The sequence below is a fragment of the Rattus rattus genome, chromosome 4 (genome assembly GCF_011064425.1).
Source record: "Rattus rattus isolate New Zealand chromosome 4, Rrattus_CSIRO_v1, whole genome shotgun sequence".
In the NCBI taxonomy this organism is placed as follows: Eukaryota; Metazoa; Chordata; class Mammalia; order Rodentia; family Muridae; genus Rattus; species Rattus rattus.
The window spans coordinates 131,391,427-131,415,041 of record NC_046157.1 but is presented as its reverse complement, the minus strand read 5'-3'; the positions used below and the strand labels follow the sequence as shown (position 1 = coordinate 131,415,041).

General features: G+C 45.5%; 1 protein-coding gene across 7 annotated transcripts in view; it reads left to right on the top strand.

Annotated features, from left to right (window-relative positions):
• The first annotated feature begins 477 nt into the window (after positions 1 to 477).
• The window catches only part of Satb2 (SATB homeobox 2), a 183,838-nt gene continuing 160,700 nt past the window's right edge, over positions 478 to 23,615 (top strand). The window contains exons 1-3 of one of the 7 annotated variants that reach the window (XM_032901124.1): positions 478 to 602; positions 4,889 to 4,968; positions 9,274 to 9,522. In XM_032901124.1, the coding sequence (XP_032757015.1) occupies positions 9,333 to 9,522 (190 nt within the window). In that variant the 5' untranslated portion in view covers positions 478 to 602; positions 4,889 to 4,968; positions 9,274 to 9,332. Of the gene's footprint in view, positions 691 to 1,191; positions 1,441 to 4,888; positions 4,969 to 7,830; positions 8,048 to 9,273; positions 9,523 to 13,316; positions 14,449 to 23,615 lie in introns of those variants that run through there. The other 6 variants (XM_032901123.1, XM_032901126.1, XM_032901128.1 and 3 more) reach the window with 6 other exon arrangements.

Sequence of the window (23,615 nt, the reverse complement as noted above, 5' to 3'; positions counted from 1 at the left end):
AAATAAAAATTTAAATTGTATTATGGCACGAACTTTTTACTAAAACCAAATTATCACTACAATCCATGAATCTGAACACAGTGAAAATTAGTTAAAAGGCAATATTAAGGACACACAGTTCTCTTAAGGAAAAACAGTTCCCTTAAACTGTCACGTAAAATGGTAGAGTGTTTAGAACCTTTCTTCCTTTTCTATTTTTTGTGCTTTTTTTCTCTTCCGAAATAACCACTGTTCACCTTTCAAAACTCTCCACTCCTAAGCGCAACCATGATTGTTCTGTATGCAAAGGGCTTTGAAAACAAACAAAACAAACATTTTTCTTACATTCACACTCACACACTACACAAAAGCACACCACTTAGTCACTCCTTTTTTTTTTTTTTTGAAAAGGGGAGAGAGAGAGAGAGAGAGGAGAGAGAGAGAGAGAGAGAGAGAGAGAGAGAGAGAGGAGAGCATAGGTAACCAACAAATCCAATTACTAAGCTTTATTGATACTAAAAGGAAAAGTTCCCCTCGTAAAATTTCTCTGAGCTTATTAGTTATTTAAATCAACCTCGGGGCTGGACCTGAGACGCCCAGGGCACCTTCTTTGGCTCTTGGAGGTGAGCAGCCAGCTTCGGCGCCTCGTTGACCCACCACTTCTCACTAGGGACTGGGTAAGAGGGGCGAAGGCAAGCGCAGAGAGCGGAGGTGAGCCACTTGGCCGGGACTGTGAGGCTTGGCAGGGGAAGAGGGTCCCGGGTACCAGGTATGAGAAATGAACTGGTCACCGCTGCTGCTGAGGCTGTGCGAGAGCAGGCCAAGTGGTCGCGGAGTGCTGAGCCCTCCCGACGGCAGTGATATATTTTGGGTGGCACTGGTCACTACTTCCAAAGACCTAGATCTGACCCGGCATGGAACTTGCACGTTCGGGAATCCAGGGTATGCGCCTGTTATAATTAGGGTGGGCATTAGGTGAATTTACACCTTTCTGAGCCAGCTATTCCCTTCAATAGCTGGCAGTTCCACCGTGTACTTATTTGTGTGTGTGTGCGAGTGAGGGGATGGGTAGAGAATTGAATTTATTAAACAACAACAACAACAACAACAACAACAACAACAACAACAACAACACCCTTCCTCGCAAAGTACTCTAAGTCATGTCATAATGTGACTCCAGACTGGCGCCAGGTGATACCTAGCTCTGTTGGGCTTATTCTCAGTACGCGGAGGGAAGGCACCGTGGATAAAGAGGACAGAGTCCCGTGATGCTGGCGTCTCAGCCACACGGACTTTAGTTAGGGGGTCAAGCCCTACTGGATTAAGAGAGTGCCTGGTGGGTTTCCTGTTACCCTGGGAAAAGTGAAAGCGCCAGTCAACGAAGTGTTCGACATCCCCGATCAGTGCCTGAGCAATTTGGTCCGCAGGATACACCGACTACGCGCCTCATCCGTGGTCCCAGTAAGTGCCTAGACCTTGCGTCCTGGCTAGAACAAGTTCTCTGTGAGGTTCGAGCCTAGCAGCAGAGTCACAGTAAGCTCTGGCGATTGCTCCGTGTAGGGCTGCCTCGCATCCGACAGCCTGAGCTCCCCTGCCCGGGTTAGGGTGGTGCGGGTCGGCCTGCCAGGAGTTTGGGATGCTGGTGGAAGGTGTAGTTTTCATTACAAGAGTCTGGACGCAACTGCAGGCAAGAACATTTTGCATACGCGGTCCCATCTCGGTGTTGAGTAGTCTGATGGTGCCCTGGGCCGGCACCGCACCCGCTCCACTCCTCACTAACCTGAGGATTCTCGGCGCTGCGGAAAGGCTCGCTCCGGGCTGCGCAGCAGGTTTCAGCCGCAGCCCACGCGGTGGCGCTGTAAGGGAGGCATCGCCTGGATTCTGGGCGGGGACCCCTAGCAGTGACCCGGTCTAGGAGGTGGAGGGACCTTGACTACTAGCCTTGGCCTCTAGATCTTTGCTTTGGGCCTGAATTTCTAGGTCTCGCGCGGCGTTCTCCAAAGGAAAACAGCTCAGCCCCCAAGATGGGGACGATTGGCCGCGGCGGTTCCTTTGGCCTTTTCTCCCTCCTGCCTTGTTAATTTCCATCATTTGTAGTAGATTTCTACGCATAGACTACATTAACTAGGCAGTTGTTTTCTCGTTGCTACGGAAGGAAATTACCTATTAAGGCATTAGAAAGAAAGACAGACAGACAGACAGACAGACAGACAGACAGACAGAAAGAAAGAAAGAAAGAAAGAAAGAAAGAAAGAAAGAAAGAAAGAAAGAAAGAAAGAACGAACGTCGATCCCAGGAGCCCTGGCGTTGGGGATATTTATGCTTTGAGTCGCCAGCGGTGTCCTCGGCTTTTCCCAGGGTTCCCACACGGTGATTGGGAATCTAATAACCAAATATTCGCCCAAGTACTCTCCCAGCTCTTAAACCTGTCCCCTCACCACCCTCCTTCTAAAACGCAGAGCTGTCTCTGTCACCTAGGACCTCTGACAGAAAGCCGCAGGTCTTCCCTGGGACAGTTGACAGAGTAACGCTTGGCACTCTTTTTTGCTCCTTGGGCTTTGGCACACTGTGTTGTCCTGAACTCCAACTCCCCAGACACCTAGGCAGCTCTGCTCTCCTGGACTAGTTGCCCAACACCCTACCCCAATCCCTTGCGACCTCCGGCGCATTTCTGACCAGGCCTCACAGGCATGTTCCTGTGCGAACCCTGGGAAGAATCCCACCACCTCTTAGGCTGTCCTACCGCACCGCCCCCGCCCAGGCCCCAGAGCGGCTAGGGCAACTTCGAGTCCTGTCATTTTTGCCTGGCGCGGGTTGATCTCTTGGGTTCTGGTGCGAACGAGGAAGCTGGGTGATAACGAAGTAAGTGTCGCCTGTCGCTGTGCTCTGGTCAGTCTCCAGAGTAGTCTAAAAAAGTTAGCTTAAGCTCATCCTAGAGGAACTGCTCTTCCTCCTCCAAAGCCTGTCCGGGTTCTCCCATATCCGGGCCACCAGCTCCACGTCCACTTGACTCGCTGGATTTGCAATCTAAACGCAGCGGCAGTATGAGGTCTTTTAAAGTGTTGGTCGCCTAACCTTCCACGGACAGTCCGAGACGGAAATTGGCTTCAGACACAACATGGGCATCCTTAGAAAGAAATAATTCCCCCTCGCTCCCCACTCCCCGCCCCTAGAGGGGCCAACTCCAGGAGAAGCTTTTGGCTCGTTTTGATTCCTAGAAGCCGTCCCTTCGAAGGCTTTTAAGGTGGCGGTTCCCACGAAGTTTGAAATGTGTGCCCTGGGGTGGAGAAAAAAAAAAAAAAAAAACAGCACAAACTTTCAGTGCTCTAAAAGAGGCAGCGCACCTCTGAAAGTGCCTGGGTCACCAAACTTGATAGCCAGAGAGGCTGGGGGGTGGGGTGGGGTGAATGGTGGGCCTTCAGAGGCCGTGGCCAAAAAGACGCAAAGGCACTCTGCTTGGCACTCTGCGTCCTACCAGGGCAGTCGGGCCTAGGTGGTGTAATCCTAGCACACCACCGAAGTTGACCTGGGCAGATGACCCGCACAAACCGCAGAGGCAACTGGAGAAAGCAAATGCCACTGTCATTAAAAGTGCAGGCCAGGCCTTAAGGGGATGTAGGCCTGGGAAGAAAGAAAAGCAGTCTAGCAAAGAAACTATGTGCACTTCACCCCAGCATAGAAAGTCCCAGTGTTTTGTTGTTGTTGTTGCTTAAAAAATAATAACAGTGTGATTATGAAAGACAGGCGGCTTTTGACTACTTAACATTAGGGGGAAATTTTAAGACTAGGAGAATCCGAGAAAAGTTTGAATAGATCATCCTCAAAAAATGTAGGTCGGAAACAACTGCGGAAAACATACCCCCGCCCCAAAACTTTACATTCTGAGCACAAGGGAGCTGTTTCTTAATCTGGTGTGTGTGGGGTCGGGAGAGTTTTGGATTAAAGTACTTAAAAAGACAAGTGTATTTATACCATGTTAAAAAGTGTGATTGTTTCAAAAAGTGTTTGGAAATAAAGCATCATGGGGAATACAAAAATGAAACCAAGCATTTCTTGAATTATCAAATATATTTATTTACTGTTTTTAAAATGAAAATAATGACAAACGTTTCAAAAGTATTATTTAAAATATAACTTGCTGTAGTGACTAGAAGTGTTTGAAATAATTTGCTTTAGTTGAAATGAAGTTAACAAAACCGAATTGGGAAAACAGAAGAGGCCTTCATTGGAGACAAAACTAAAGGGAAAAATTCACACTGGGTGTGCAAGGAAAAACTTTCTAGAATTCTCCTTTTGCAAAACGAGAGAAATTTGAAAATGCTCTACTAAAAATAATCTGCCAACATTCAAAGTACAGTTTTAATAACGACATCGAATTCCATTTTCATGTATATTAAATGTAATTTGCTTAATTTTTAAAATGTAATTTTAAATAATTTAGAATTTTGGTCCCAAATGGTAGATTTTCTTTTCATTATCAAAAAGAGACAAAAGAAATAATGAATTTGAAAGGGTGTGGAATCTAGCCACAATGCACATTTAATTGAACTTAATTGTATACTTTATTTAAATAGTTTCTGTTTTTAAAAATAATTTAGAATCAATAGTTCCCTTTAAAGCATAATAAAATATTTACACTTTATAAAATATTAACCGATTAAACAATACTGCCGTGTTGTTTATAAGAGTGTAGCTGAAGTTCATAATTATACTGTTGACACAAGCCAGTGAGGTTAGCGAAGTGATCCTTAGCAAAAACGCAAACGACGATTTTCCGACAGTGATTTTTATAAAATAGCTCATTAATGACTTAGGATAGAATCGTTCCAACCATTCGCATCATCAGATATAATAATAGTGACGAATCAGACAAAAAAGATCCCCACTAAACGATTTGCATTTTTTCCAGAAGTCCTGAAGTCCTAATATCATCAATTCTTCTTAGTTCGTGGACATTGGGCCGGAGGATTCTGTAGTTCCAACACCAAGGTAAGAAGGGAAACGGGGCAGGATGGGGGGATATTACCGTTAATATATAAATAAGATATATGCATTTTCCATTTTAAAAACGGGCTAAGTTTGACAGCAATGGCTAAGTTTTTGAACCACTCCTTTCTCCTTTCGATATGCTATAACACTGTTCTTTTTTAAAGTTTGTCGATCAAAACTTACAATTTCTTTCTGTCATTGCTTCCAAAACCCCTTTAGCTACTTTCAAGGGTTGAGTTACTTGAGCCACTTTGCTTTCGCGGGCTTCGGATTTTTCTCTAGCCCCTTTGGCTGGGAATGTTGGTGAGAGCACGGAATTTGGGGAAGGAAAAAGCAGGGAAAAGAAAAAGGCTTCTTAATACTGCGGTGGCTCCCTGGAGGATTACTACCCTGATGGCCTCCCTCTGCCTGGAGTTGCTCCCTAGTCACCTGGGGCTTACGGCGAAGTTGGTGGGCGGCACCTCTGAGTGGGACTCACCGAGGTCTGGGCACCGAGATCTAGGCCAGGGACAGGTTTCCTTTCGGGGACCCTCTTTCTTTCAGAGGCCCTCGGGCCTCCCTGGCCGTGGGCTTGAGACTCTTGGGGCGTTGGGGGTCGCGGGGTGGAGAGATGACCAAGTAAGTGGACAGCAGCCTAGTCTCCAGCGCTATGCTCAGATTCAACCTCCAATGGCCCAGCTCAAGGCCGGGGTTTAGAGAATTGCCCGGAGCGCGTTTCCCGAAACCGAATTTAGTTTGGCCCTCTGGCGCCGCCGTACAGTCAGTGCTTCTTAAGGGGGACTAGTGGCTCTGGCAACCGGTGGAAGCCGAGTCCTTGGGGTCCTAGGGAACAGGAGGGAAAGCCCCGGTTCACAGAAGGGACAGGAGGTGCCGCCGGCTCAAGGGGCTTCTCTGGCCCGAAGGCCGGAGAGGAATGGTTCATATTTTATCCTCTGAGGTCCCAGTGGCTGACTGACGCCGGACGCGGCAGGCACCTCTCCCGGGCCGGGGCTCCGGCCCACGTGCTTTTTTTTTTTTTTTAAGGAGGTCCTCGCCCATGCGGGATAGCCAAGACAAAAGCGCGGTTCGCAGCCGGGTTGGGGCCGGCAGTACCCGCGCCACCTTAAACAAGTAACGCGGCGGGAGCCGAACTGCTAGGGCCGCGCGAGTCCGCAAAAGTTTGTGGCTCCTAAGCCATAGAAAGACTAGCTAGGGACTCATCGGCGCGGCCTCACTCGGGGCGGAGAGGCTAGGTCCCCACAACTCAGCTCTGCTCGCGCCCGAATTCGGTCCCCAGCCGCTGAGGGTCTTCAGGAGCTCCGGTGCCGCAACCCGAGGGCGCGCAGCCCCAGCGCCCCGGCCGGCACAGTGTTCTGGCCTCTCGGCTGCACTGCTCGCAACGTAGACCTTGTGGCCAGAGTGGCAGTGATGCATCATGCCTTGTGCCCACGGAGCAACCCTCTCTCCAGTGCCGGACCCAAAGCCGGACGGGCGGAGTCTCGCTCCAGGAGTTCGGGACACCCGGGCTATTGTTCCGGACCCGCGGCCGCACCAGATCTGAGGGAGCAGTGGCCTTCCCCAAACACGGCCCGGAGCGCATCGGGCCGGGATGGTCGGCTGGGAGCTGATGGGGAGCTCGCTCGCACCGAGAAAAGTTGCTCCGAGGGGCGGAGGCGGTGGGTGGTGGGCGGAGGCGGTGGGTGGGGGAGGCGATCGCCCTCCTATCTCCAAAGTCGAAAGTACTCGGCGGCGCAGTTAACAGAGCCGGGAGACGAGGCAGCCTCTGCCGCTTCCCGAGCGCCAGTCTGCGCCTCTGCGGCGAGCCGCGGCACGGAGCGCCCGCCAAGTCGCCGCAGCCTGCGCGCCGGGACGAGTGCGCCTAGGGGCTGGGCGAGGCGGCTGCGCCCTGGACTTGCTACAAGGAGGAGGACCAGACCCAGGGCCCTGGCGTTCGTCAGCGCCTAGACGCACCCACTCGTCGGCCGTGGCCACCGCCTCGCGCCACACTCAGTCCTCAGCCATCCGTCCTTCGTCGCGCGGTGCATGAGGTCCTTGCCACCCCGCTCCCACCTCCGACTCTCCCCTTCCTCCTTTCTCCCTGCCTCCCACCCCTCGCCTATCCCTGTGCCTCCTCCGCAGCCCGGCTCGATGGGTCGCCGTGCTCATAGCGATTGATTGATTGATGTTTAATTTCCTGCCAGGCGGGGCCCCCCTCCCCCCGCAACCTCCCCAGCCCTCCTCCCCGCCCCCCACTCCCCTCCTTCATTGCGGTGGACCAGTCTGGCTTGGGTTTAGATCCGTTCCCCCCATTTCCATCCCGAAATAACCCAGAGACATCCCCTACCCCCACCCCAAATTATTATTTTGAAGGCGCTAGATCTGGGGACCGAAAGGGGGAGGGGGAGAAATCGGAAACCGAGGACAACCCAAAAGGACTCACTTTGCCTGATGACTCAACGCAACTAATAATCATCTCCCTCTCAGTGTCTTTCTCTCTGCGGCTTGTCAGTGAGTCCCGCTCTGGCTTCTGGCAGAGGCGGCCGCGAGGGGAGAGGTTGGAGGTGACAGCTTGGGCGGCCGCCGCGTTTTCTATTGCGCGCGGTCTGGGGTCTCCGCACCTTCCCGGCTCTTGGTAGCAACGTCCCCGCGACTCGAGCCGCGCCTCCTCTGGAGCTAGCGGCTGTAGGAGCCAGCAGCCGCCGCAGCCTCCCAGTCCTCAGCCCTTTCTCTCCAGAACCGGTCTCCTACCCGAAGGTGTGAAAGGCTCTTTCAGCCCCCTCTCCCCCCCCTCCTCCGCCGTCCCCTCCCCCGCTCGCTCTGGTGCCCCTTTGGAGGAGTCCTCCTTTCCCTTTCCTCCTCCCTCGGCGCCCCCCCCCCGCCCCCATCATCATAACAACCATCTCCGAACCAGAAGAAGACACCCTGACCCAGGACCTTAAACGCTAGGAACGGGGAAGAGGAAAAGGAAAGGGGAAGGAGGAAAGAGAAAGGAAGACAGGGACAACACTGCAAATCATCCAGAAACTTTCCACCCTGGATTCTCTACTTTTGCTCCATGGACAGAGCCCCAGCCAGCCAAGTTTCAGACAGACCGTAAGCAGTAAGTATGCTGGGCGAGGGCTCCCACGCGGCGCCCGGAGTTCGGGAAGCCCGGGGCGCGCTAAGTTCCCCGGCTGTTCCCCGGCTCTGGCTCCCATGCGCGCCTAAGCGAAGCCGGAAAGTGCGGTGGAGCCTTCACTCGCAACCCCTCCGCGCACTCCCTACATCTCTCGCAGTTTTCCTTACCCTCTCTGTCTCCCCCCTCCCCACCTTGTCTGGATCCGCGGCGACTACGCTTCTCCCGCGTCCAAAGCGCCCTAGAGGATTTTCAGTGTCCCTGGCGTATTCGGGGTTCCTCTCACGGGTTTCAGTGACAATGTGGGCGCCGTTTCATCAGGTGTTTTCCCTTCTTCCGGGTCACTCCTCCGAAATTGAAGAGTGCGGAGAACTGCATGGAGCACTGCTCGCCTAGGGACCTCGAGAAAAACTTTCCAGATTTAGAAATTAGGAGTAGGGGAGGCTGCTCCTGCACCTAAGAATTTAGATTTCTTTCTCTCGTGTTTTATGCTTAATGGCTTTAAAAAAAAAAAGGCAACAACAACAACCGCATCCAGGATACGATGAAGATAAGAATGCTCCCAAATAATTGTGGTCCTGTGATGAAGGATAGCCTTTCCAAACCTCAAAGTGTTTTGGGATGATCACTCACGTGAAATTATAGTTAATTTTTTTTTTGTGCAAAGGTGTGTGTTTGTGTACACAAGTGTACTTGGTCTATAAAGGTAAAAAGTGGGCATTCCATGGTTCCATTAATCCAGCTTGACCATAGCGCATTTATCAAGCAATTAATTTGCTTATGGACCCGTGTAGGTCCTTGCTCCCTCCCTGGCCAGGTGAGACCTCTTGCTTTCAAAACCCTGACCCCCAAGTGGGGGACGGGGTGGGGGTTCTCCATCAAAGAGAGGCTAATGCCTGTGCTGCCGGCAATGAATGGAGTATTGCTAAGGACTTCGAGGTCCGACTCTGTTCACACAACTGAAGGCTAACTCTTGGGACCTGAGACAGAGCAGGTCTTAGTACCTCAAGTTCTGGGCAGCTTTGGGACCTCCAGTGTTTGGTTGGGACTTCCTTTCCCGGGACCCTTCGGTACCCTTCTGCAGCGTGGGAGGAAGTTTGTGTGGCTGCGGTGCAGTGCTCTGCCACTGGCCTGATCGTCTATCACGTGTGTGAGCGGTTTTCCCTCTTTTTTTTTCCCTCCCCCTTCCCTCCCCTCCGCCCCCTCCCTAGGTCCCTGCGCGTTTTATTGCGACCTGCCGGTGGGAACTTTGTCTCCAAATCGGAGCAGCATGGAGCGGCGGAGCGAGAGCCCGTGTCTTCGGGACAGCCCAGACCGAAGGAGCGGCAGCCCCGACGTCAAGGGGCCTCCCCCGGTGAAGGTGGCCCGGCTGGAGCAGAACGGCAGCCCCATGGGAGCCCGCGGGAGGCCCAACGGCGCCGTGGCCAAGGCCGTGGGAGGTAACAGCCCGGAGCTGGGAGGTGCGCGCAGCCGGAGGCCCAGTGATAATGGCCTGGGTGTCAGGGTTCAGGTTGATTAGGCGCTGTTTCGGTGTAGGATTACAGGAAGTCAAATCCAGGTTGCCAAATAATGCCCTAGTTGCCTCTCCGCAACTGGTAGTAGCTTCATCCCGAGTTAAAACCAGAAAGTGGTTTACCCAGAGGGTGGCATTTTTTGGGCACTTTGCCACTGTGTGCTGAGGTGTTGGCAGGTCTGTGTCACAGCCAGCTAACTGTTTCTAGATTTTCCTAGAGAGCTTTTTAGTGTTTTAACTCCTTTGCCTTGCCTCGGATCTGTTTTAGGGCTGAAGCTTACATGCCTTGATTTTAGTGGGACAGAGACCTAGGATGAGGCTAGAGCCGAAGCAATGGTTTTGGTGTTCTATAGCTGGGACGGTGCTGAGTGAGACAAATGAGTGACAACTAGGGCTGTGTCCTGCAGAGGTTTTGGGGGGTGGGGGGGGATGAAGGATCACCACCGTGAGTCCATTATATCCTTAGAAGATTTGCTGCTGTTTGCCTGCAGAGTTTAGACATAGCCGTTTATAACTTTGTTAGGAATTAGAGAATTGGGTGAAAAACAGCGAGCAACTTTATTTGCTGCCTGCCGCTTCCCCACCCAAGAATTCAATATTATTTAAAGGAAGTCCTTGTTTTCATTACATCTGCAGATACTTTCTTTAACAGTGATTAGAGAGGAATTTAAATACCGTACTTTAGGGTTTGCATGGCAGTCAACTAGCTGTTTCGTACATATGAAACGTACAGTTTTACATGGCATTCGGACTGTTTTGTTTGGGATAAATCATTTTAATTTTATCATGCCCGAGATTCCCCTTCACCCCAGATGCTTTTAGCAGCAGCACGTTTAATGTAATTCTTGATGTTGACCAGCATAACATAATACAAATTCATGGTAAACTTGGCGATAAGGTTCCACCTCCCACCCCAACCCCCCCACATCTCATGCCTGAGTTTGTGGTGACCATCGAGCTTTGGAATAAATACTTAGTTTGAAATGCCTCCACACACCTAAGAAGATGAAACTCTTCTGTTTTTAATTTTATTTTTCTTGGTGGTGGTCATTAAAGACAGCTTGCCTTAATTCTTTCAATGGGCCGTTTCTCTTGAGAAGCAGCCTTCCTCTCATTCTTAAAGTTTTGAAAACATGGTTTAGCTTGTGTATAGGCCCATTTAGAGATGTGAAAATGTACTTTCCATGAGGCAAAAAGAAAGAAAGGAAAAGGCAAGGAGCAAACGAGCAAGCCTATAAGTGTGTGACTCACTCTTCAGAGTGGGACCCATGAGTGTACTGCCCCTGAGACCAGAACAATGACCTTGGCCTTCCTTATGGTCACTTACACGCACAGAATGGAGAGACATCCATCACAGACACGGTGGGACCATGCTGGGGACCCTGGCTGGACTTGCTGCCAATGTCTGCTGAGAACAGTTCTGGAAATCCTTGGAAAACACGGATTCTGAAAGTCACCTCTTATATAGGGAAAATCCCGGGCTTCGTAATTTTTGTCTCTCTTTGTTAATCCAGTGCAGTTCAGCTGTACGCTCTAAGTTCTGTGAGGTCTTCAGACAGTTTAGAGTGTAACTATCAAGAATCCTTTAACCAAAGCTGTCTTTTCCTTTCATGTCACATTGAGCTAGGAGAGAAACCTCCTCAGTCTGTGGATCTAGGGTCCCTTTAGTGTGGAATGATAGCTCCTTTGCAGATTTTCTGAAATTATAATTTGCTTTTGACCACTGACTCTAAATTTGCTACAGACTAAAATTATTGCCTTTGTGATGAATAATAGATTTGCTTCAATAAACTTATCTAGTTAACACTTTGGAGGCTTAACTTAATTTAGAAACACTGAGTCCTATTAGAGCCCCCATACTGGAAGTAAGATGACAACATTTGCCTTAATTTGTAGTGCGTAATAGTAAAGGGTATATGGTGGGTCTGTACACGGTGGGTTTATAAAATATTCTTTTAAAAAAGCTCTCATTCTCTACAGCATAATAGATTCTTTGGAATTTGTCTGTTCCAAATAAATTAATTTAGAGACCTTCAAAATATAACAGAATATCAGATTTTGCAGTGCAAAGCTCTTTGTGTTAACTGTTAATAATTATTTTGTTGGTTTCAGTTTATAAAGTTCCCAAGTGTATACTAAGATGTTAATAATTTTATTTCTTTATAACTTCTAATCATGAATATAGACTGGAGGAAAGCCAAACCTTTTAAACATGTATATTCTAATTTTAAAAACAATGTTCAAAGTATATTTCTAGTTAGAAATGCTTCCCAATTGAAACTTTTTTTCTTTTAGCACAGGGTAGATATAAAGTAGATTGCATTTCCACCATTCTACATCTCTTGTTGAAAATTCTTTATAAAACTTACATAGTCACAAAAATATTTAACTGCTGGGCCATTTGTTCTTGTTTGGTCTGTGGCACTGTGTCCATGCAGTGGACGTGGACTATGTACACAGAGGATTTGGGGGCACACACTTGTTTCTCTTGAGTGTTCCTCCTGAAAATTGTTCTCCTCACAGAAAGAGGGAAAAATCATTACGTTAATTGGTTGCTCAGTAAAATAGCAATTTATCCCACCGCTTTTGATAAGCAGGGAGAGATAAATGCTTTTGGTTGGCTGAGAGAGTATGGTCTGCTGCTGTTCTCCTTGTTACAGAGTGGGAACTTATTGGGATTTTTTTTGATGAGACTTAGGTATTCATAGAGGAGGGGGGCATTCTGGTACATAGAGTCTGGTTTGAACCAGTCGAAGTGGTGAATGCTCCATCCCAGTTTTTAACATGTTTAAGAATCAACTTATGCTAAGTCAGTGCCTTGCGTACAATGTGGTCAGCCTGTTAGCAACTACACCGTGGGTTTTGCCTTGTCTTTTCCATACCCCCAGGGTGTTTCTGCTCTTTATGCTGTATTTTTTTTCAAAGCATGTATGTAGTGAAACAGAAGGGCTCCGATTTATGTAAAAGTCAGCTTTGGTAGAAGGTCTTCCGGGGGAAAAAGGCTAATATCTCTTTAAAAAACATATGAAGGCTGGGAGAGAGTTTAGACAGGCAAGAGCCTTGTGGTGTTGACAGCTTTATATCCCTGCTGGGTGACATTCACTTACTAGAATTGGCGTCCCCTCTCAGCTAGTAATTCACTCCATAAGGATTTGGGAAAAGGATGATTAATGGTGGGGAAATTTATATTTGCAAAATTGTTGATTAAAACTTACAGATCTATTTGAAGACTTAGAAGAAGAGCTTATTAAGGATCAGCTAACTGAGCATCAGACTTACCCTTAGCATGAGCCCCTAAAACATGCTGTGCTGTGTTGAATCCTCAGCCAGGCAACCCACAGCCTAAAATGAAAGTGGGGCCAGGGAAGTCTGAGAGGAGCCCAGGCTTCTGCCTTTTTTTCCGGGACTGCTGGAAAGGGCCGGCCAGTTGTGCTTTAATAGCAGAGAGTTATTGTGCCTCATTCATTGTTAACACAAGCATTTTCACTTTTTAATGTTTGGCTTCAAGAAGAACTTTCAGACAGCTTTATTTAAACTGAATGAACAGCACTTGGCTGTACCAGATGGTGTATTTGCTGATAGGAAGCATTAAACATCAGAAATCTTTTCGGTATTTTTCTTTTTCCTAGGATTTTTTAGTGCTTTAAGAGAGAGAGAGAGAGAGAGAGAGAGAGAGAGAGAGAGAGAGAGAGAGAGAGAGTGTGTGTGTGTGTGTGTGTTAAATGTTCTAGTTGGGGGGGTTGGAATTTAAACATTGATGACTTATTGAGATACCTGTTCATTTTGTTTAAAAAAATTGCTTATTTTTGAAAAACATTTTTCTTTTAAAAATAATTGGATTTTATTGAGGAACTGCTGGCTGAAGTTACCTCTTAAGAAAATTCCCTGAAGTAGATGGCTCCCCTTGCTTCCACGTCTGTTCAAGAACATAGCTGTCTTGTTGCAAGGGGGGAAAGAATCATTATGCAGTACACACTTGCTGCATTCGAACAGAGAACAAATGTGATCAAGATTGCTAGGCAGGGCCTCATTGAGAGCTGAGCATCATCTACTACAACAGCAGTCAACCTAATTGTCTACATGTGGAACATTTCCTTTTCCATCAGGAGTCAGAGCAATGTGGAGCGGGTCAAGTGGAGACACAATATTGGCGATGGGGCAGCAATAACTTCACTCTTTGAAAGCAGCGCCAATGGGAAAGAGTATATATATTTATGTAATATTGAAATATATAAAACACTTATAATTGTCAACACAGGGAAATGGAGAGAACTCTGTTTCCCATGATGGCTGACATAAGGGGCAGTGGTAGTTGGAGCATATGCTTGTAGGAAGGACTCAGTGTTTCAAGGCTTCCCTACCCAATCCGCACTGTTGTTACTATTTTAAATGTAAAGGTTTAAGGTCTCTTAAGAGTATGAACTTAGGCTTGGGGGTCATCTAACCGTCTAACATGTCCTCTGTAGTTTTGCTGAAGTAGAAAAATAGCTCTTCCCTAAAGTGTTTTTAGCCCTTGGCCTGTTATTAAAATAAAGACATACTTGGTTAAAAAAATATATGCAATGGAACATACACATTAAACAGAACACAGGGTATCCGCCCCTCAAAGTCCTGAGTGTAATTTGGTGTTTCAAGTAATTTTGGAAGTTTCATGTTCCATCAGCAGAAACTCACTGACCATTATAGTGAAGTTCTGCTGCAGTGGTGTGCTGTGTGTGTGTGTGTGTGTGTGTGTGTGTGTGTGTGTGTGTGTGTGTGTGTGCATGCGCACGCGCACCCTTAAAACTACAAAGAAGTCCCTTAAGCATCTGTTTTTTAACTGGTGCAGAAAATGAGCAATGCCTTCATTTCCTGAAGGCCGTGGCTAGCCGAGGTAATTTGTTCATCCTAGATATCCTGTATTGACTCTTCTTCTTTTTAATTCCTCTTTCTCTATAGGAAGAGAAAAATAGATTAATCATTATTTATAAGATACCTGGGAATATGAATTTGAGTAATTTTAAGGACAAGGAAATCAGTTATTTCAACCAAGACTATGGTAATTGTTTTGGGTGCATTTGGCAAGACAGCATTGATGAGACTTGATGGCTTTACTTTGGTAAATTGAAACATTGTTGCCGCCTCCTCCTCCTCCTCCTCCTCCTCCTCCTCCTCCTCCTCCTCCTCCTCCTCCTCCTCCTCCTCCTCCTCCCTCCTCCTCCTCCTCCTTTCCTCCTCATCTCTTCTTCTTCTAAATAAGAATTCAGTGTAGAAGCAGTGTATATGAATGTTTTTAAAAGCTATGTTACATTAACAGAGTTCCGTATATTCCATATTGTATCATTTTCTTTGGATACATATATCATTTGTTGTCCTTTAGTTTTTGTTAAGACAAAATTGATTTGGGTTCTTACCATTAAAACTAATAATCCCACATTTGATATTTTAAACTACATACACAGCTTGTTTTATTTCTGCATGCCAAAAGCCATTCTTTATTGCAGGAAACATGTACTCACTAAGATAGTTTGTATATTTTTCTTTAATAAGTACACTTTAAAAACCTCTTTAAGAAATGTGTAATAACATAGTAACTTGTGTTATCCTTCTTACACTGAGACTGAGGTACAATGGCATTTTGGAACATATTTAAAGACAGAGCATTTGACAAAAGTTGTATGTGTAACAGTTTGTCAGTGGAAAGTGACAAGCGGGGAATGACAAATGAAATGTTGGCATCATCCCTCTTTATTTTGATAAAAATGTCTCAATTTGCAGTGATATAATACTGTTTCATAGTATTTCATGAGTTGTAGGAGATGCATAAGGAGAATTTAGATTTTGTGAACGGGAAATTAGCAGCCCAAACTCTTTTCAGAAGCTTTGGCAGCAAGTCCCTTTCCCCCCTGCTCCCCGAGAACAGGAACAGCAGTGAAATGTTGGATTGAACCCATACATTTTAACTCATTATTTTTTGAAAAAAAAAAGGGGGGGTGTGGGGGCTGGGTAACTGAAAATGGTTTCAAGTAGGAGACCTTTATACTTAGCTGGGAAAGTGAAGAAGAGTTTGCCGTTTAGTTTCCTTGTTTTCTCTATGGCAATTTGAAAAGGAGTGATTTCCTTCTCTTGGCTTTGATTGTACAGATCTCTTCTCCCTTCCAATCATCACGGCTCTTCAGCAGTAATTTAGCAAGCCAGTCAGGTGAGCTGTGAATTTCTTTTATTTTAAAGTACAGGAGAGGCTTTGAAACTGTCTGAGTATTAGAAACAGATCTCTAAATACAAAGGATTCATCATCCTGCTACTTCTGGATGGAGTGATTGCCATTTTCAGAGCCAAAGTCACTGTCTGCATGCAATTGAGGTAGGAGTTAAAACAAGTCAGTTGAGGACTTCCAGAGGTTCTATTTTATTTTTTATTTTTTTTTTTTGACACAGGTGTAGCTTCTACATTGCATTGTTCTCCATTTTCTGAGGAGACATTCCTTCCTGTATTGCTTTCCAGCAACTGGGCACTTTTTTCTTTCTTTGCTGTGGAAGTGCATATGATGAGTCTGACGTACTGTGGTGTTTCTGTAAAAATGTGCCATGGTATTGGGCATGGTGGCTTATGCCTGTCATATCAGCACTTGAGAGACTGAGGCAGGAGAATTCTGAGTTTGAGGCTAGTCTGGGCCACATAGCAAGACTTTATCTCAAAAATCCAACCACTAACGTCTTAAAAAAAAAAGAAAGAAAGAAAGAAAGAAAAGAAATCCTATAATAAAGTTTTCCAAAATCATGAAAGACACACTCTCTTTCTCTCTCTCCCTCTCTCTCTCTCTCTCTACATACACATACACACACACACACACACACACACACACACACACACACACACACATCAATTAATAGACGTTTTACTAATTGCAAATGATAAAAAAAATTATGGTGAAAACCAGGATAATTAGGTGATACAAGGTATTAGAAATGTCATTTGCTCTGTCTTTTCCTGATATTTATGCAGTTTTAGTTAATTGCACATTAACAACAAGCCTGATAAATGTCTAACTACATTTTAGATATGCAGTTACAGCAACTGAATTTAAGGCATGTATTTTAAAATTATTAGCTATAACCTATAAAGCCCAAATAAGAAAGTCCCAGAGAGTGAAGTATAATGATACATGTGTGTAAAAGACCCGACGATGAAACCCAGTAATTTTTGCTAACCTAAAATCATGATAATAATAAAAAGGCAAATTGAGTAGATATTATAGTTATCAGAGCAGTGCATGAAGGAAAAGCAGAGAAGAGCAAATCAAACCAAAAGTCAATAAGTGTCAACAATTTAAACCTGGAAATACAGTTATCAGCAAGCCATGTCAGCGCACAGCAGGCTTGTCCATTAACTGTTAGTCTGATACATTAGGATAATAAAACTCTCCGAGGAAGCATAGTTTTCAATTTTAACTTGTTCCTGATATTGTTAGTTACTGTATGAGATGAAATCATTTCTTCTCTTAACTAGTTGCCTTATTATCACAATGGAGGTCTGTTCTAGCACGGTTGGTTGTTAAACTGTGGTATTAACATAAGAGGTAAAAAAACCCTAAACTCTTTATTAAAGTGCATGCATTTCCCAGCTGTGTTTGATACCCACTCACGTGGGGCACAGAGCTCCGTGCCTGTCTTTGTGCACATGAAGACTTACACAGATGTGGGGAGAGATAGATTCCAGATAAGAGAGTGTTTTCCCCAACACTGAAGTGTGATAGGCAGTTGACAGGCGTTCGTGGGAATAAGGGGAGCTGCGGTACAGAGATGGCTTTTTACCCTTGTCTTTCTTGAAGGTCTTTGCTTGATTTGGGTCTGTAGGTGGAAAGCAAGTATATCAGTTCTGTCGTAGCTAATCGTTTTGTTTTACACAAGACAATATTTTCTTTGCAAAGAGAACCACACAACTATAGAGAAGTGACCAAAGGCAAAGAGTAAAAAAAGACACCATATTTTGATATTTTTCTGATTGTGTCAGCACATGAGAATTAAGAATTTCACTCCTCTATTACTTACACGTATAAAGAAAGCCAAAATTGATATTGCTGATAGCTTATTAGAAAAATGCATTTATATAAAACTCTTAAAATTGCTGGGTTTTTGAAGCATCATTTTTTTTTTTGTTTAATAGAACAAAACTTTCTTTTGTCATAATCCAAAGATGGTAAGAGAGCCACATGATAAATGTCTCTTTAAGTGTCGTAGTAAAAGAAAATGACTTGTCTTCTGAGGCAGTAGAGAGTTTATGTTGTTTTGGACCCATTTCCAAGCAGTGATCGAAAACAGATTACAATAACAATTATACAGTCAGAAGATGCAATATCCATTTCTGCTTTAATTGAGTGAAGGAATAATAAAAACATCATTAAGAAAAATGAGGTGGACCTGTCACACAGTGTACAAATTTTTAGACTTGAAGACGATACAGAATAACCAGAGTGCTTCTAGTCTTCTGTGGTGTTTATTAGCCGAGATCTGCACAGGCTCTCCTTCCCTGGGAGGTTCACAAAAAGCCCGTGGGAGTGTGTGTCCAGGCACCACAAGGGTGCACTTTGCATTGTAGCGTGTGACATTTTCTTGAGTTCTACTGGAGGTGTGAGTGACCCCCTTTCTAGCCTGTGGTGATAGATGCCCACAGAAATGACAGCTTGTCTGTCATGGGAAAGAGCTAGGTGAGGCACCAGGCAGCAAACCTTCCCAAGGTCCTCAGGAGGCTAAGCTGGAGAGAGAAGGTTGAGGTCCACCCATACCTGTTTTCTCCCCTGCACATAGGAGAACCTGGACCTTCCTCATCCTCATGTTATCATCTTGTCACTCTGGGAGAAGCTGAGAGTTAAGACTGTCACTTGAACACAGAGCATCCGGCTCTCACTCTGCGTCCTGTAAACTATTGCATATATCCATTTGTCTTTTTTTTTTTTTTTTTAATTTTGAGGTGGGTTCTCAGTACATAGCTCTGGCTGGCCTCAAACATCAACCTATCTCTGGGACTAAAGGAGCACATACCATGCCCCACATCTCCATAATTGTTAACCTTGTTGGGCTGGGCTGGACTGGGCTGGCATCAGTCGTCCCCCAGTCCACACTTTGAAACTTCTCTGTGGGTTAGCAACAAACAGCAGCCAAGATCACTGGCTAAGTTTTCACTCTGGGTCACGCTTCTTACTGGGAACCGTCACAGTTCCTGAAAACCTGACCATGACAGTGGAGTAAGGCCAGCCAGCAGCCTCTGGAAGAGAAGCCTAAGGCTCAAGCACTGGATGCCCCTAGCACAGTTACAGCCCGAGCTTGTACTCAGTCGGGACACTTAGAAGGGACTTTTTTTTTTTTTTTTTAAAAATCAGTTGTTAAACATTTTCTTGGTGCCATTACTTGAAAAGATCTTTCTGTGAGCTGCATCATAAAGGCTAGGTGGGTGTTTTATCCTGTGGTGGAAGGTCCAGAAACCCTGGCCAGCCCAGGGATCATCCCTTCAGAAGGGAATTTATATTGAATAATCCGAAAAAGCTTAGCGTGTTTATCCATGCAGACGGTTTAGTAATAGCACCTTCATTAAATAGCACCTCAATTAAACCTTTGTCAGCAAAGGCTTCTCTACCTTTACATTCACATAACCCAACAGGGCTGAGCTTTAAGGGTCTATTAGTGGTTCTGTTTTTTTCTGGGCTTTACAGTTTGAACCTAAACATTAATTCTGGGGTGGAACTTGGCATCACCTCCCTGTGCCTCCGAGGGGATTTTTGTCGTACAGTAAAAAGTGGCATTTCTTTCATGCAACCACCTTCTCCAAGTTCCCCCTCTTCTCCTGAGCAAATAGCAATTAAGTAGTCAGGGTTTTAAGAGTGTATATCTTTAATTTTAAAAATGGAATGATTATTTTAGGCGAATTAAGCAATTTTCCATTAGTTCACATCGTAAACTAAGTGCTTTTGGAAAGAATAGGAAAGATATGCAAAGCCACTAATGCAGTGCAAGTATTTTCTTCTCTCTTTCTCACCAGTGTGTGAAACCGTGAACCCCATGAATCAGTGACTACTGATTTAGAAGCTGAGAGTTAAGATATCGGTTTGTTTCATTTATGTTACCTGCAATCTTAACACTGACTGAAAGAAAAGAAAATCGAATCTGTCTGAAACAACTGGCCTTTCCCACCTTATTTTGGAAAACATACTTCCACCAAATTCTTCTAAGACGGTCTCCTCTGTATGGTGATACTGTGTTAGAGTTGGATTGCTATAGACATCCGGTCACATAGAAGTGGAAGGGGAAGGGCACGGGTTATCTTGGTATGAAAGCTAGCAAGTTCCCAGAGTGTCAGTGACATGTGTGGTCCATGGCTCAGCAGTCCCTCTGGGGACAGAAGTGGGCCGGGCCGGGTGTGTGACAGCAGCCCTCATCAGGTCAGAAGGCATCTTCAGACAAGTTTCTGACCTTTGGATTTGGTAGTATGGCGTCAAGGAGTCCTTTGTTGAGGGAGCCGAAGGAGAACAGATTGTTCCGGACATGGTGGTTATTCCCTGTTGAAGACCCAGGTAAAGTCATTTTTCAAGAGTAAATAAGGTGATTCTGAGTTTTTTCTGTCCCTCTCAAATGAATGTCTAGGTAATTTTCAGCACAACTAATTCCATTTACGGGCTCATGCAACCAGCAAGTTTGTGCCCTAAGCACATTTTTATGCTTAACTTATACCCCCAGCCCCCCCAATCCCAAATGAGAGCTCACCATTGACAATCTGCCAATGATCATTAGTTCCCAAGAGATTTTGAGGAGAATGATGGGGTCTCTCCTTTGGTGAGACTATCCATGGGAAACCAGAGTCAACCTGAATATTCAGGATGACTGTGGACTGTCTGATAGAAATGTATGGGATCCCAATTAGCACAGCGTCAGGATACCAATGCACCTCTCTTACTGCTGCTCCAGTGGTTAGTGGAAAACAAGCTGCAAAGTAAATCCCTTGGCCCTCCAATAAAAAGATTTATAGCAGAATAATTCTCAGCCTCATAATGGGACCGTTGTAGGTTAGTGTTTGATATTTGTAAGACTGAAATACAGTCCATGTTCCCAAACTAAGCATTTATTGTAAACAAGTTAACTGCCAAGAGCTTCTACTGTGTCAAACATAATTGTATTGAAGATTGATGTATACCTTGAAAGCAAGGTTGAGAGAGACAATTCCCTTCCATGAGGGAGGCTTCTGGGACTCTGCTCTCTGCTTCTCTGCTAGGACCTCTTAGGAAAGCCACCTTCCTCACTGCCAGCCTTATGTTGGATAAACGCAGGCTTAGTCTTGAAAGTAGATCTGTTTGTCTGTCCTGCTCTTAACAAAACAGGGAGATGAACTCCCATTCACAGGAGCTGGTCTGAGCACTTCTCGCTCATCCAGATTTGACAGCGGTGGTTGCTCTTGCCCTGACCCTGCTTTAGTGTGCCCACAAACCTGCCCTTATGCTTATAAGCTAACCCCACAGGAAATCCTTTTCTCCTTAATGCTGGCCTTGTCTGTTGGCTATTTTATTTTGTGTTATTCATGTGAGATGAGAACTCTTTGGAAACCATAGCCTCGAGGTGTGGCATGCTAAAATACTTCCGCGGCGTGAGGTTTAGGGATGACTTCAGAAAAGAAAGAATTTATAAATCTAGTAGTCTGGGGGGAAGTGAAGTCTTTGAGATGTACATATCTGGAATTACCCCCAGTTTAAAGTTCTTTGTTTGGAAGAAGGTAGAATTTCATATTTTGTTTAGGACAAGGATGTCTCACTTTTTAATTCAGGAAACAAATTGTCTTAGACTTTAGAAATACTTAGGTTAAAAAGAATGGAATCACATTCTTTCTTTGACTGGCTGGCAGCCTTTGAGTGACCACAGTTAGGGTGGAAATATTATTGTCAAGCTGGATGTGGTGGCATCTGCTGTAATCCTAGCACTTCCGAGGCAGAGGCAGGAGGACTACTCAAGGTTTTTTTTTTTCAAGGAGGAGCATTGGGGTACTAGCCTGGTCTATAGTAAGTACCAGGCCACCCAGGGTGAGAGGGTGAAAAACATGCCTCAGAAGAAACAAAGCAACAAGGATTTCAGTGGGCTTCATAGGTGGTGGCTTTCACAGTTTCTCTAGTTTTAAAAATAATCAACGTTAATGTTTTCTTTTAGAAATACATAGAGTATAAAGAGGACGTCTTAGAACTACAGAAACAATGCAATTTTTATTAACTAATTGCTATCAATTACCCTGGCGTGTGCATAGTTAAAAGGTTGTGTCAGGGAAGTATTTCATCAGACCCTGTTTCTCTGGTCTGTGTTTATTAACTTCGTCTCAGTCACAGTAATAATGACCTCCACATTGTAAGTCAGAGCTCATGGCCCCCGGAGGGAGCCAGACGATGCCCCTCCTGTGATGTGAGCTTTCAGCCATCTCTGGTCTCCTTCTTCCCTCCCTCCCCATGTCAGAGCTTTCTGGGGGACTTGCTCCCTGTCTTCCCTCTCCACAGGCATTTGATGGAGATGAGGGTGAGGGTCCAGGAAAGGGGGTGCTGGTTGCCTGGCCACTGAGATGCAGCTCTGTGGCCTCTGCATCCATTAAATCACAGTGATCCCCCTTTTTTTTTTTAAAGTTCTTGTTAAATATCCATAAATGTTCTACTGTTCAAACCCCAAACATAGTATTTTCTTTTATGAGGGAGAAACCTTTTTTTTTTTTTAATATAAAAACTTTACTTTTCAGGTTTCATTCGATAAAAATCTTTCCACTCTCACATGATTTCCTTTGAGGCTTTGCACCAGTGTTTGATCTCAATTTTTAATAATTTTTTTGAGTTAAACTCCCCAAAGGAAACATGCTTGTGCTGTGAAATATTCCCACTAGAAATACAGGTAGTCCTGTCTTACCGAGAGTGAGCACTTGATTCCTTTATTAATTCCTTGCTCGAAAACCACAACACAGTTAACCTTTCTTTAACACTACACGGGAGAAATTAATCAAAGATTTTAAAAAATTGTTTGAATTAGATTAAAAATAATATTTAGCCAGAGTTCAAAACCCGAAATAATGAAGCAAGAAGTAAGTATTGGGACAGTTTTTATCGACTCCCTTCTTTTGAGGAGTGGAGCTCTGGTGAATGACTTCTGCAGATAGGGTATTGAAAAGGGAGCAAGACAAATGTGTGTCCTCGTAAATATGTCTTAAAATCCACCCTGTCAGAAACCTGCAGTATCAAATTGTACTTTGTCAGGAGACAAGAATCCCAATATTGAAATGTGCCACAGTCACTTTTAATACATCAGTTGAATCTTTTGATGGACACACTTCAGCAACCGTGAAAAGAACTTTCCATTGTTCAGTGTTGAAGTAATCATCTTCCAGCTAATGCCGTGGGTTCGAGCTGTTCTGTCATAGCCAGACGTAGAGGAGATGCTTCCCTGCAGTGTAGGCCGTGGTCCCGAAGACCGACTGCCTCTCCAAACCTGAGCCTGTGTCTGTAGCTCGGGATCGGAGTGTTGCAGGCTTAAACAGGATCCACCACCGTGCCTTCTGCTGATTTGCCAGCAGTCTGCCCACTGTGGACATGCATCGCCTCGCCATGGTCTGGCGAGCTTCCTGTGCCCAAGGGAAAGCCAGCCCCTGCATCCATGTGTCCATCCATGTCTTTCCTAGAAAGCACTGCCTAAGACCTGGTGTTTACTGGGGTTTAGGGGCCACAGGGCTGAACAGTCCACGCTGCTTATTAATGAAGGTGATTAACGTCTAAGTGGAATTAGCATTTGGTTAAACTGAACCACTGTTTATTTTGGACATCCCCTAGGTCAGGCTCTGAGGTGGGGTGTGGCAGAGTGGGGATGGCTGCAGGCCAGCTGTTGCTGACATCTGGGGATTTAGTTCTGAGGCCTGGGCAGTGGTCCCAGGTGGAGCTCATTCTTTATTATTTAGGGACGGTAGCACAGCCGCGCCTCCTGGGCTCCTCTGAAGCTGTGGTTTCAAACTGCCTTCTAACTGGAGCCTGCCACTGAATCCGAGAGGTTAAAGCAGAGA